A 13,156-nucleotide genomic window follows, 5' to 3' on the forward strand; every position below is an offset into this window, starting at 1 on the left:
AAAAGCCCAGTAAAGGTCTGAAAGTGGGTTATTCCAGGCCCCGGGAATCAAATTAATTGAGTCCAAACCCCACCTCTGCCACTTACCACCTTGGACAGGTTACTTGTCTCTGTATTTCGGTTTGGTCACGTATAAAATGGGGACAGTAAAGATATAAAGTTGATAGGACAGTGGTGAAGATTAAACAAGCTAGCACATTAAGCTTTATCATAAAGCTAAAACTTATTGTGAACCCTCCATGAACATTAGCCACGTTGCTTTTATTATCACCAGTGCGCCTGTGGAGAGAGAGAGCACTTTGTACATACAGCACCCGTCGGCCCAGGTGAACTAGCAGGGCCGTTTTTACCTGGACTCCCTGACCCGGGGGAGGGGCGGGGGCTGGCGGTTCCCGGCTGTCCTAGCACCTCCTGGTCGGCAGAGGGCGCCCGCTACCACCGTGGAGGCGGTGGGGCGGGCGGGCGTGGGGGCGGGCCGTGCGAGCGGACTCAGGCCCACGCGTAAGGCCATGCAGGTAGGTGGCCACCGCTCGCCCCGCACGAACTTCGATCGCAGAGCCAGCCAGGCGCCCGCTCGGGCCCAAACTCAGAAGCGCGCTTGCTGACGTGGGGGTTCCGCCCGACGCTAAACGAAACCGAAAGTCCGACCCCGGGTGACCTTACCTTCCTGGGGTTGTTAAAGGGTGGCCTGCGAGACACCGAGGTGGGGTGTTCCCTAGAGAACAGGGCTTTGGTTCCAGAATGGGATCGCGCGCTTAGTACAGGCCGGCCCAGAGTTAGGGGCCCAATTGCGAGCTCGGAGTTTGGGAACTGACCGGGATTTCCAGCTGGTCGGGCACTTGGGGCGGGACTTGGGGGGCTGGGCTAAAGCTCAGATTCGGGGGCGCGCCGTCTGGGACGAGCTGGGCGGGGAGCGCAGCGAGGGTTGTGGTACTTTGGGGGTTGGTTGGTTGGCTGGAGGCCCGGCATCTGCGTCCCTCGGTGGGGAAAGGGGCGGAAGCAGAGGTCTGAGCCTTGAAGCGGTCACTTCGTGGGGATAAGCTGGGAGAGTTCCCGAAGCTTAGATAGATCAGGGGTCCTAGACCTCGTAGGAATCTGAGCGCCCCCTCCGCTAGGTGGCCATGAGCGGCAGGGCCCGCAAGGAGGCGGTGCAAGCAGCGGCCCGGGAACTCCTCAAGTTCGTGAACCGGAGCCCCTCTCCTTTCCACGGTGAGTGACCAGGGCAGCCGAGGCAGGTGGGGGCCGGTGTGCCTCCTACCGGCTTCCATCGCTGTGAGAGGATTCTTTCCCTACAGCTGTGGCCGAGTGCCGCAACCGCCTCCTCCAGGCTGGCTTCCATGAACTCAAGGAGACGGAGAGCTGGGATATCAAGCCCGAGAGCAAGGTACTAGGGTGGGGTGGGAGAGGCAGGAACCTAGGCTGGGGCTCGAAGTCCTGCGCCAGCTGGCTGGCTAATCCAACTCAAAACCGCCACCCCAGTACTTCCTGACCAGGAACTCCTCTACCATCATCGCATTTGCTGTGGGTGGCCAGTATGTTCCTGGCAACGGTTTCAGCCTCATTGGGGCCCACACGGACAGCCCCTGCCTTCGGGTAAGGAACTGGGGCTGTGCTGGGGAGGGGAGGCATCAGGGGGTGAGCAGGGAGGAAGACTTGTCACCCACTTCCTCCACACTTGGGGCCCTTCTCTGTCACTTAGCTTGTCAACTGTCTCATCTCCAATCGTGTCAGGTGGCCTTCGCTGAATTCTTATTCCCCATCGTCCCACCCAGGTGAAACGGCGGTCTCGCCGCAGCCAGGTGGGCTTCCAGCAGGTTGGTGTGGAGACCTATGGTGGTGGAATCTGGAGCACCTGGTTTGACCGTGACCTTACCGTGGCTGGACGTGTCATTGTCAAGGTGGGGACTGGGGTTGGATCTGGGAGGCTCTCAGCTTCAGCTGCCTGAAGATTGACTGTCACTTTCCTCCAGGGAACCTGTGGAGAGCACCCCGGGGAAGGGGGGTAGGGGCAGTCCAGGTCAGAGGACCACCTTGGTTAGTCTGGGTGAAGTGGGGGATTTAACCAACCGCAGTTGGGGGAGGGCACCCTGGGCTGACCCACGTGTTTGGCCACAGTGCCCTACCTCAGGCCGGCTGGAGCAGCGGCTGGTGCACGTGGACCAGCCCATTCTTCGCATCCCGCACCTGGCCATCCATCTGCAGCGAAATGTCAATGAGAACTTTGGGCCCAACCTGGAGATGCACTTGTGAGACTGGAGTGGAGGCTGTGGTGACTGGGAGGGGTAGGGTGTGGCACCAGGTGATGGAAGGGGCCCCGCTGTGACCTGGGAGACCACTACCTAACGGTGGCCACTGTCAGGCTCTACTCTTGGGACCCAGCTGATGTCCAAGGGCCCTCACAGCTCTGCCATGTGGGGAGCGAGCTGGGAGTTGAAGGACCAAGGCAGGTCCCCATCAGGGGATGCCTGAGCCCCGGGGTGTCACGCCCTGCTGTGTCCTCCGGTCCCCCCCACACACACCCCCTCACGTGTCTCCCCACAGGGTTCCCATTCTTGCTACGGCAGTCCAGGAGGAGCTGGAGAAGGGGACTACTGAGCCAGGCCCTCTCAGTGCTGTAGTAAGAGCCTCCTGCTCATGGGAAGGGGTGAGCAGCGGGGAGGAGGCTGGTCCTCTGAGAAGGGGAGAGAGGGAGGAGCGGACCCTCCTCCCAGCATCCTTCTGCCCTGCAGGATGACCGGCACCACTCAGTGCTCATGTCCCTCCTCTGTGCCCATCTGGGGCTGAGCTCCGAGGACATCTTGGAGATGGAGCTGTGTCTTGCGGACACTCAGCCTGCGGTGAGGAGCAGCTGCAGGAACTCGTGGGTGGGGACCTCTGGGATCCCAGCATGTCCCCTCAAGCGCTCGTCACCTCTGCCAGGCCCCCAGTTACTCTCACCCCTGTTTTCCCAGTAGACACCACCCCGCTCTGCTTCCAGGGCAGTGGGTCTCAAGGGCAGGTTTCCCACTTCAGACTTGCCTACTTGACTGTGTAGGGTGAGGTTTGGGCATCAGCTTTCCACAGATTCCCCAGGAGTTTCTGCTACAGGGGTCCCTGTCCACTTTGACCTGTGCTGGCTCCAAACCTCTAAGGACAAGAGGCCTGGATGTGGCCCTCTTCTTCCTGGAGCCTGTCCCTGTGTCTCTCCCAGTTGCCGACAGTAGGACATTGCTGTGTCTTTGGACGCTCGGCCTTGTTTGAACATGCGCTGTTTCTGTTTCTCATCTGGTGTCCTCTGTTTATTTCCTTAGTTTTCCTTCTTCTTTTCTTGTTCAGTCCCTCCCTTTTCCTGTCCCACAGGAACTGGTCACGAACTACGGGCCTCCACCCTCCCATCCCTCAGCTCCAGCCCGTCGCTTCTCCATTCTCTGCTCAGCTCTGCACAGCGGCTCCTAATGCTTGCTCTAGGCCAGGGGCTGGGAGAGGTTGCACAAGGAACCAGGGAGACTCGCTCAAGCACAGGCCCTTAGGGGCTGGGAGAAGAGGGTGAGTCCGGGGGCGGGGATGAAGGTCAGGATGACTGTCCTGTCTTTCTAGGTCCTGGGTGGTGCCTATGAGGAGTTCATCTTTGCCCCTCGGCTGGATAATCTGCACAGCTGCTTCTGTGCCCTGCAGGTGAGGAGCCGGGGCACCCCCAGGAGCACTGGGGCGGGGGGACCGCCTCATGCTCTATGGGTCATAAGAAGGCCCCTGGTGCAGGGTGGACCATGGAGAGGGGCCTAAATGCTGCAGTGTCAGCATTGCTCCTCTTGGTCCCCTCCTTGCACCGGGCTGGGGCCAGGGGCTGAGGTAGGGGGAAGGCTGTGGGGTTGTTTAGGGCATCACGGTGTCTTGTCCTAACCCTGCTCCTGTTGCTTCTCCTTTAAGTTAATCTCTGCCTCATAGGAAAGGCTCTCGAATCCCCTACGGCCATATCATCCTCTGTCTCTGCTCCCTGCTCGCCTTCCCAGCCAAGCCCTGGCTGAAGCCCATCCAGCCGTCTTTGAGCCTTGGGATCTCAGTGGTGTGGTCTCTCTTCCTCCTGGGCACCTTGATCTTCCCTACCATCTTTCTACCCTGGTTACTTCCCTCGCTTTCTCACGCCTCATCCCTGTTCCTCCCTCTGTCCTATTCATGTTCTCCTTTGTGCCCCATCCTGTTCCTGGAGAAACACTTTGGGCTGTAATTGAGACCAGAACCAGGCGTGGGACCCATATCCACTTATGCAGCCAGCCAGCCAGTCATGTCACCTTGACGGAGTCACAGACTCCCCTTTGGACCTCAGTCTCTTCACTGAGGCCAATTAGTTTACGCGATCTGTGTGGTCCTTCTGACTTTCCAGGATTCTCAGCCCTTCCCCTCTGTCTTACACATCCTCCTGCCTTTGTGTGTGGGAGAACACTCAGAGAGGGGTTTCTCCATCCCATTGTAAAGGGCCCTGCATGTCTTCTCACCAGGCAGCGCCCTGTGAGATGCAGGCCAGTGATAGCCTGAGCCCGCTTCACTCCAGCCATGACGGTGGGAAGCAGGCGGGCGAGTGTGAACCCCCGAGGTGCTGGTGGGCTGAGTTATGGAAGGAGGAGCGGGGAGGATGATTCTCTGGTTCTCTCCCCAAACTAGGCCTTGATCGATTCCTGCGCAGCCCCTGCCTCCCTGGCCGCGGATCCCCACGTGCGCATGATTGCCCTGTACGACAACGAAGAGGTACATGAAGGGGTCTGGGGAGGGTCTCCTCTGGGGAGTCTTCTGTAGCCAGCTGTGTCCAGCAGCCACGGCGAGCCAGGGCTATTCTGGAGGCTGCAAAGACAGGTGGGACGCTGCCTGTGCTTCCTCAGCGCTCGCTGTCCCCTCTGGATCAGCACGTATCTGCTTTTAGCGTGACCACACCTCCCACGTCTCTCTGTGTGCCGTGTGGTGAGCTACTCAAGAACAGGGACCCTGCCCTTTCACCCTGGTGGCCCCAGGACTCAGCCCAGGCTGGGTCCTCTCCTTGTGTGCTTGGGTTAGGGTTCAGGCTTAGACGCCGTGGAAGAGGCTGCACAGCTGCACAGTTCTCTCCAGGTAACCGCACAGGTCAGAGTTAGCAGTTCAGGACACCCCAAACACATGGTGTCCATCTCAGGGTCCAGGGCGGCTGTCCAGCTTCTGCTACCGTGTCTGTACTGAGTTAGGAAGGAAGAAAAGGTCAAAGGGGCAGTGTCCACCCATCCTTTTAAGGGCATGACCCACAGGTGGCATTCATCACTGCCTGCATTCCCTGGAACTTGGCATAGCCATGTTTAGCTACAAGGGAAGCTGGGAATGTCATCTCTAGCTGGGCGGTCTAATGCTCAGCTACAACTCGGGTGTTCTGTTATAGAAAGGATCATGGACAGTTAGCAGCCCCTGTCACATGCATGAAAGAAGATTGACCAGTTAGGTGGGGCACCTGTGCTGAGCCCCAGATGTGAGGGTCAGGGGAGAAGGAAGGGAGCCAAGAAGGGAAGTAGACTGGAAAGTGCTATTTCAGCCCCGGAGATGGCCGAGGATCAGTTTGGCCCCAGCTCACCATCAGCTTTTTGGTGGCACAGGGTTGGGAAGTTGCTGATAACAGCCCACATTCCCCACCCACTGACTCAGTGGGGTCCTGGGCCAGTCTGGGTAGTGGGCCCCTCTGCCTGGCCTCCAGCTGCAGCCCCCGAGCCAGGCCTCTGCTATCACCAGGTGGGGTCGGAGAGCGCACAGGGTGCACAGTCACTGCTGACGGAACTGGTGCTGCGGCGGATCTCGGCCTCACCCCAGCGCCTGACGGCCTTTGAGGAAGCCATCCCCAAGTCCTACATGATCAGCGCAGACATGGCCCACGCTGTGCACCCCAACTACCTGTGAGTCTCCCGTGCCAGGCACGCAGTCCTCACACAGCCGGAGACCCGAGCGTGACCTGCCTTCGGGCTCAGCCCTGGGCCTGGGCCTCGGCCTCTCCCCTTCCCCTTCCTCCTCATTCTGCCAGGAGGTTCAGAGGGGACTTCATTTTGACTGCTCCAAGGCTCAGCTGGGTCAAAGTCATGGGTGCCTAACCAATCCAGATAGGTTCTATCTGCAAATCTATCTACATCTGTAGCTGGAGGCTGCCTGGAGCACTGTGTTCAGCGTGATTCTCAGGTCCTGCCGGGCTGGGTGGGAAAGAATGCTGTGATCCATTAGTGATGTCTGCTGTGGGAGAGTGGTGGATGTTGACAGGCGCAGCTCCTGTTTGCCATCCCCGTCCCTTCTCTGTCTCTTACAGGGACAAACATGAGGAGAACCACCGGCCCTTATTCCACAAGGTGAGGGGCTCCTGCTTCTCCTTGGGGACTTGGAGGCCTGGCTGGTTCCGGGCCCTAATCTTGTTCCCTCTGGGCCTCTCATCCATTGCTGCCTCACTCTTGACTCCTGGTTTTGCTCTCCCCAGGGCCCTGTGATCAAGGTGAACAGCAAGCAACGCTACGCCTCAAATGCGGTTTCAGAGGCCCTGATCCGAGAGGTGGCCAGGAATGTTGGGGTGCCCCTGCAGGTGAGGGTGGGCCCTACCTGGGAAGGGGTGATGGAGGGAGTGGGGGGGGCATAAGCAGATGGCTCCCCAATGAGGGAAGCCTTGTAGGTAGTCTTTAGTGGGGGGGTGTCCCAGTAGAGTGAGGAGCGTTGGGGTTTGGATATAGGCAGAGCTGGGATCGGTGCTGGTTCTGCCGTGGTGCTGGCCTGTGACCTTGGGCTCATCTCCTAATACGCCTTGATTTCCAGTTTCCACACCTGTAAAATGGAATTCAAGGTACAGTGCGCTCATGGCACATAGTGGGTTAGTCCTGCCTTTTCCCTACCCAGCACCCCCAGCTCCTCTGCGTCTCTCTTACACACCGTGGCGGCTTCCATTAGAGAAGTTCAGGGCCGAGAAACCTGGAACTCATCGTCAGTGGCACACCTAGTCGAAGAGAACGAGAGAGGGAGATAAGCAATATATGATACACATGTTAGGATAACACATATGTCAGGGATTGGGGCTCAGGTGGTCCAGTGACACACATAGCAGGCGGGTCCTGGTGAGTCAGGACTAGGACCCTGCAATGATCCCCAGCCTGGGGCTCTCTCTGCTGCACAGGGCCACGCCCCCCTTGTAGAGCTGAGTTGTTCCATTCTCAGGAAGGCCTCTCTGAGGAGGTGACACTTGAGCTGAGACCTAAGTATTGAGAACAAGGCAGCTAGGAGCGAATAGCATCCCTGCCAGAGGGAACAAGGGCAGAAGCTCCCAGGGGCACAGGAGTGAGCTTGGTCTACGAGGAGGAGCCAGAGCCAGGGTGGTGGAGCCAGGGTGAGAGCAGCAGGGAGACGGGGGAGAAGCCTGCCCAGGCCAGTCATGCAGGGCCTCCTAGGCTGTGGAAGGGTGTTTAGATTTTCTTCTAAGGCAGTAGGAAGATGTTAGGGGATTTTTCTTTAATGGCTTACAGCAGAAGCAGGACATGTATACTTTAGAAAATATAAATGGAAATGAGAAAATAAAACAATCCCCAGAGATTTGTGTATATTCTTCCAGACTTTTTTCTATGTATATACTTAACACACATTTTTAAAAAAATGAAATCAATTTGGGCTTCTCTGGTGGCGCAGTGGTTGAGAGTCCGCCTGCTGATGCAGGGGACACAGATTCGTGCCCTGGTCCGGGAAGATCCCACATGCCGCAGAGCGGCTGGGCCCGTGAGCCATGGCCGCTGGGCCTGCGTGTCTGGAGCCCGTGTTCTGCAACGGGAGAGGCCACAACAGTGAGAGGCCTGCATACCGCAAAAAAAAAAAAAAAAGAAATCATTTTAGATATATCTTTTGCTTTATTTTTTCACTCAGTATTCTCTACCTTTCCATTTCAGTGAATTTTTGTTTCAGTAAATATATATCTCATTTAATGGACAGATCATTTTCAATTCTCCCCAGTTTTCCCCAAAACATTCTTTACAGTTGTTTGTCCCACTTTAGTTTCCAGTTCAGGAACACAAGTTATATCTGGTTGATAATCTAGCACAGCTGCACCGCCTCCTTTTTCTTTTTTTCTTTTTCTTTAAATAACAGTGACTTGTTGAAGAAACCAGGCTGGTCATCCCTTATAATTTCCTTCCTGGATTTGCTTCCTCTTGGCGTCATTGAGCTTGTGCCTCTAGCCCCTGTATCTCCTATAATCTAGAATTCATATCTAAAGGGTCGGTGGATTCAAGTTAAACATTTTTGGCCAGAAGACATCGTGACTGGTGTGTTCTTCATGTTGTGTCATCCACATATTATCTGGGTGATTCACTCTTAGTGATAATAAGATTGATCACCGGATTTGGGGGGGTGCCCTCAAAATCTCTCCACCATCTGGAGGTTTTCCTCTTTTGATTGGATAGTAAACCTGTACAAGTGATGAGTTCCCCATCAACCAGAAAGGTGTCTGGTTTTAAAACCAGTTGATAATCTTTGCCTAAATCCATAATTTCATTAGAGTTTACTGAAAAATGCCCCCCCCCATTCTTTTATCCCTTTTACGTTTATTAGCTGTCATTCTTCTGTGAAGTAGAACTTTCCCCCATCAAGAGGGCCATTTGGTTATTGTGAAGTATGGTTCCTCCTGGAAAGACAGGACAAATGTTATTCTTTCCCTTAAATAACCACTTTTCAAGGTGAGGTGTTTTAATGGCTGCCGCAAATGCTGGCAAATACGAGGATTTTTTTTTCTTTTCCTTTTTTGATGATCATTATGTAGAATCATAGATTTTCATTGGTTCAGTTTCGTTGGTTCAGTGTGAACCTGGTCCACTGTAATCATGTTATTTCACGCTCAAATTGTCATGACTTTGACCAGTGGGAGCCCTTTCAACATAACTCCTGTGGCCTTTGTCATGACTCTGGAAAGTTGTCTTGCTTTTTGGCACAATAAGAAATTGCAGGCTCATCTTGTTCATTTCTCTCCCCAGACTTGGTAGCTTTTGATGGATACTGATGTTAAGAGACCGAAGTCTGGCATCATGAGTGTTCATTGTTATTGGGGGCAGGGAAATGCTTTGGAGCCATTTCTATGGACATGGCTAGGAAAAAATATATGTATTTTAAAAAACATGAGTTAATACTGTGATTCTCATTTTTTAAATTAATTTATTTATTTTTGGCTGTGTTGGGTCTTCGTTTCTGTGCGAGGGCTTTCTCTAGTTGTGGCAAGCGGGGGTCACTGTTCATTGCAGTGTGCGGGCCTCTCACTATCGCAGCCTCTCTTGTTGCGGAGCACAGGCTCCAGACATGCAGGCTCAGTAGTTGTGGCTCACGGGCCTAGTTGCTCCGTGGCATGTGGAATCTTCCCAGCCCAGGGCTCGAACCCGTGTCCCCTGCATTAGCAGGCAGATTTTCAACCACTGCACCACCAGGGAAGCCCCTCATTTTTTAAGAAAGAATAGTTATTACTTACTTTATTTGGTTTGTAATTCTCTTTTCCCTTATGGGGAAAATCTTGATGTCTAACATCATATTGTGATTTTCTTATTTACTTTTTTACCAGAATACAAATAAAATAGTTTAAAAATGCCAATAGCCATATTTTTTAAACCACTAAGATTATTGAGTGATTTTTCTTTGTGTGTGGGTAGGGAGGGGTGCATGTTAAGGTGACATAAAGGATACACATATTTTTAAAATCCCTCTGCCCACCATGTGGGGAATGGATTACATGGGAGGCAATATGATGGTAGCTGGACTAGGGTGGTGGTAATGCAGATGCAGAGAATGGGATCAGTTCAGAATCTACTGTCCTTTGGGCCTGCCATTTAGTGTCGGCTTTGTGATTTTATGCTGGTCACATTCACCCTCCGAGGAGGTCGAAGTGGACGATGTAGCAGACCCCTTTCAGCCCTGCAGTTCTAAGGTGACTTCCTCCTGGGCCTTAATAAACACACACCTCACGTTGCTCATGAACCTCTCCTCCTCTCCCCAGGATCTCATGGTCCGGAATGACTCTCCCTGCGGGACCACCATTGGACCTATCTTGGCTTCTCGGCTGGGGCTGCGGGTGCTGGATTTAGGCAGCCCCCAACTGGCCATGCACTCCATCCGGGAGACAGCCTGCACCACAGGAGTACTCCAGACCCTCACTCTCTTCAAGGTGACTCCCACCCCACCCGTCACCGTGGCAACTGGGCTCCTTCCCCATCTAGCGCCTGGATTGGTTGCTGGGGCAACATCACCGTCACTAAGTGGCTGGCCTACGCCATGGGGCTGGTTGTCTTGGTGCTACCCCATAGGAAAAGAAGGGTCCCCATTCTCCTCAAGGCACAGGGGCCCTGATCAGCCCCCAGAGGATAATGAACTGTCAGAGAGGGGATCAGGGATGGGAAGCCTGGGGCAGTTGTCAAGTGTGTGTGAGGCAACTATGCCTTCCTCTCTAGCTGGGGCCATGTTGGTAGATGGTGAGCAGTGGGGCACCCCCATCTGGTCTCCACTAATCTCAAATTCCATGTTGCCTACTATTTTAGGGCTTCTTTGAGCTTTTCCCTTCTCTGAGCCGTAACCTCCTAGTGGATTGAGGCCTCTTGGAAAGACTTCTCTTGCACTTGAGAGGGGAAGTTCTCCGCTGAGCTGAAGCTGGATTATTAAAGTGGATTTTTCACTCAAACTCATTCTGTTGTGCTTCTTTGGAGATTGGAGGCGTAGGCGTTCAGCCGGCTTAAACCTCTGGAACCAGAGCAGATGGGGAAGTTGGGGTACAGGTAGAGGAGGCTGCAAATCCTGGGAGCTGATGGAGGCCTGATTTCAAATCTCTTTTCTCTTTTTTAAGCTCATGCCTGAGTGGGTGGAGATGGTAGGTTCACTATGGAAAGGTCACTTCTTCTGCCATCCCCGGTCCTTCCCATCCCAGAGTAGTTCAGAGCCCAGCTCAGCCCTCTGAAGTCTGGGTGCTCAGCGTTAGATGCCCCCAGAGCCGCCCTGGGCAGCCCAGGCTGTTTCCCTCCCCCAGTCCCTCCCCATCTTTCCCAGGCACTGCCAAAAGAAGGACACAGTCCGGGCTTCAGCATCGCCCTGCATCATCCACTTCACTTAGCAGCCACTGGTGTTACTTAATTGTTAACAATTACCAAGAAACAATTATCACTGAAAAAAATCAAAATAGGAAAAGTCAATGTCTGCTTATAAACTATTCTATCAAAATAATTGTGCTAACTGGTGTCTTTCCAAATTTTCGGATACCAATACGAAAATTAATTTTTATATAAATATGACCATTTAAGTTTTTAAAAACAATATGATACATAAAACAATAATATTGCTTGTGGGATTTAAAATATATATGATTAAACTGTATGACCACAATAGCACAAACTCAGGAGAGAGAAACTGGTTAAAGTGTGCTAAGTTTCTTGTAATGTCCAGGAAGAGAGTGAAGGAATCAATTAATACTGTCCTTTGAAGTCAAGAATACATACTGTATTTTTTAAGAAAGCCACTAAAAGAATTTGAGTCTACAGCTTCTACTAGGAGTTGAATTGTGTCCCCCAAAAGATATTGAAATCCTAACCCACAGTACCTGTCAATGTGATGTTATTTGGAAATAGGGTCTTTGCCGATGATCAAGTTAAGATGAGGCCGTTTTAGTGGACCCTCATCCAATAGGACTGTGTCCTTATGAAAAGGGGAAATTTGGTCACAGAGTCAGACATGCATAGAGCGAAGAAGATATGGAGACACAGGGACAGTGCCATGTGAAAATGGAGGATCAGGGTATTGCATATACAAGTCAAGGAATGTCTAACATTGACAGCAAACCACACGAAGCTAGGAAGAGGCAAGGAAGGATTCCCCAACAGGTTTCAGAGGGAACATGGCCCTGCCAACACCAGGATTTCAGACTCCTAAGTCTCCAGAAATAGAACAAATTCTGTTGTGTTAAGTCAACCAGTTTGTGATACTTTGTTACAGCAGCCCTAGGAAATGAATATAGCTTCAAAATAATTGAGTGAGGGAAATAGGATAATAAAAAGTGATTGGTCTATTCTGCAACTTCGCTTCAAATGGTTCAGCAAAACCACATTATGTATATATTTGTGTGTGGTATAAAATAGTAAAATGAGTTGATAAAATAGGTCAAAAAGTATTGACTAGGTGGAGAGACTGGGTGTTCATTGTACTATTTTTTTTTCGAATTTTTTGTATGTTTGAACTTTTTTTTTTTTTTTTTTAATTTGCGGTATGCGGGCCTCTCACTGTTGTGGCCTCTCCTGTTGTGGAGCACAGGCTCTGGACGTGCAGGCTCAGCGGCCATGGCTCACGGGCCCAGCCACTCCGTGACATGTGGGATCTTCCCGGACCGGGGCATGAACCCGTGTCCCCCCGCATCGGCAGGCGGACTCTCAACCACTGCGCCACCAGGGAAACCCTGGTAACTTGTTAATACAACTTTATTGAGATATAATTCACCCATTTAAAATAGTGTTTAGTTATATTCATGGGCTTGTGCGACCATCCCTACAATCAATTTTGTAACATTTTCATCATACCTCCCAAAGAAACGCATAACCTCTAGTGGTTACTACCTATTCCTTCCTCTAACCCCCCATCCCCCAGCCCTAGGCAACTACCAATTTACTCTCTATCTCTTTGGATTTGCTTATTCTGGACAGTTCATGTAAACGGAATCACACAATATGCAGTCTGTTGTGATTGGCTTTTTTCACTCAGCATGTTTTCAAGGTTCATCCATGTTGTGGCATGTGTCAGAAGTTCGTTTCTTTTTATTAATGAATAATACTCTGTCATGTGGGTATACCACATTTTATTTACCCATTCATCAGTTGATGGACATTTGGGTTGTTTCCACTGTTTGGCTATTATGAATAATGCTGTTGTCAACATTCATGTAGAGGTTTTTGTGTGGACATAGGTTTTCATTTCTCTTGTGTGTATACTTAGGAGTGGAATTGCTGGGTTATATGGTAACTCTGTGTTTAACCTTTTGATGAAGTACCAGACTGTTTTCCACAGCAGCTGCACCCTTTTACATTCCCACCAGCAGTGTATAAAGGTTCCTCACTGGCACTTGTTATTATCTATCTTTTTGCTTCTTGCCACCCTACTGGGTGTGAAGTGGTATCTCATCACGGATTTGATTTGCATTTTCC

At 52.1% G+C, this 13,156-nt stretch overlaps 1 protein-coding gene across 3 annotated transcripts; it reads left to right on the forward strand.

Annotated features, from left to right (window-relative positions):
- The first annotated feature begins 462 nt into the window (after positions 1-462).
- Positions 463-10,656, forward strand: DNPEP (aspartyl aminopeptidase). Of its 3 annotated transcripts, none has more exons than XM_082630680.1 (15): positions 463-514; positions 1,115-1,208; positions 1,295-1,383; positions 1,479-1,592; positions 1,772-1,897; positions 2,115-2,245; positions 2,541-2,616; positions 2,729-2,836; positions 3,576-3,653; positions 4,638-4,721; positions 5,721-5,881; positions 6,283-6,322; positions 6,448-6,549; positions 9,979-10,146; positions 10,517-10,656. In XM_082630680.1, exons 1-15 carry the CDS (start codon positions 509-511, stop codon positions 10,565-10,567), a joined length of 1,428 nt encoding a protein of 475 aa, XP_082486806.1. In that variant the 5' UTR covers positions 463-508; the 3' UTR covers positions 10,568-10,656. The 3 variants fall into 3 exon arrangements, with proteins under 3 accessions (XP_082486806.1, XP_082486807.1, XP_082486808.1); XM_082630681.1 differs by lacking the exon at positions 463-514 and adding an exon at positions 540-652; XM_082630682.1 differs by lacking the exon at positions 463-514 and adding an exon at positions 683-702.
- The last annotated feature ends 2,500 nt before the right edge of the window (positions 10,657-13,156 follow it).

The sequence above is a fragment of the Mesoplodon mirus genome (genome assembly GCF_964341445.2).
Source record: "Mesoplodon mirus genome assembly, chromosome: 8".
Taxonomy (NCBI): Eukaryota; Metazoa; Chordata; class Mammalia; order Artiodactyla; family Ziphiidae; genus Mesoplodon; species Mesoplodon mirus.

Excerpts from the sequence above, each read along its gene's own strand:
- DNPEP (XM_082630680.1), top strand. Across the intron at positions 1,384-1,478 it reads ATATCAAGCCCGAGAGCAAG|TACTTCCTGACCAGGAACTC; the intron begins GTACTAGGGTGG and ends CCGCCACCCCAG. Across the intron at positions 3,654-4,637 it reads GCTGCTTCTGTGCCCTGCAG|GCCTTGATCGATTCCTGCGC; the intron begins GTGAGGAGCCGG and ends TCCCCAAACTAG.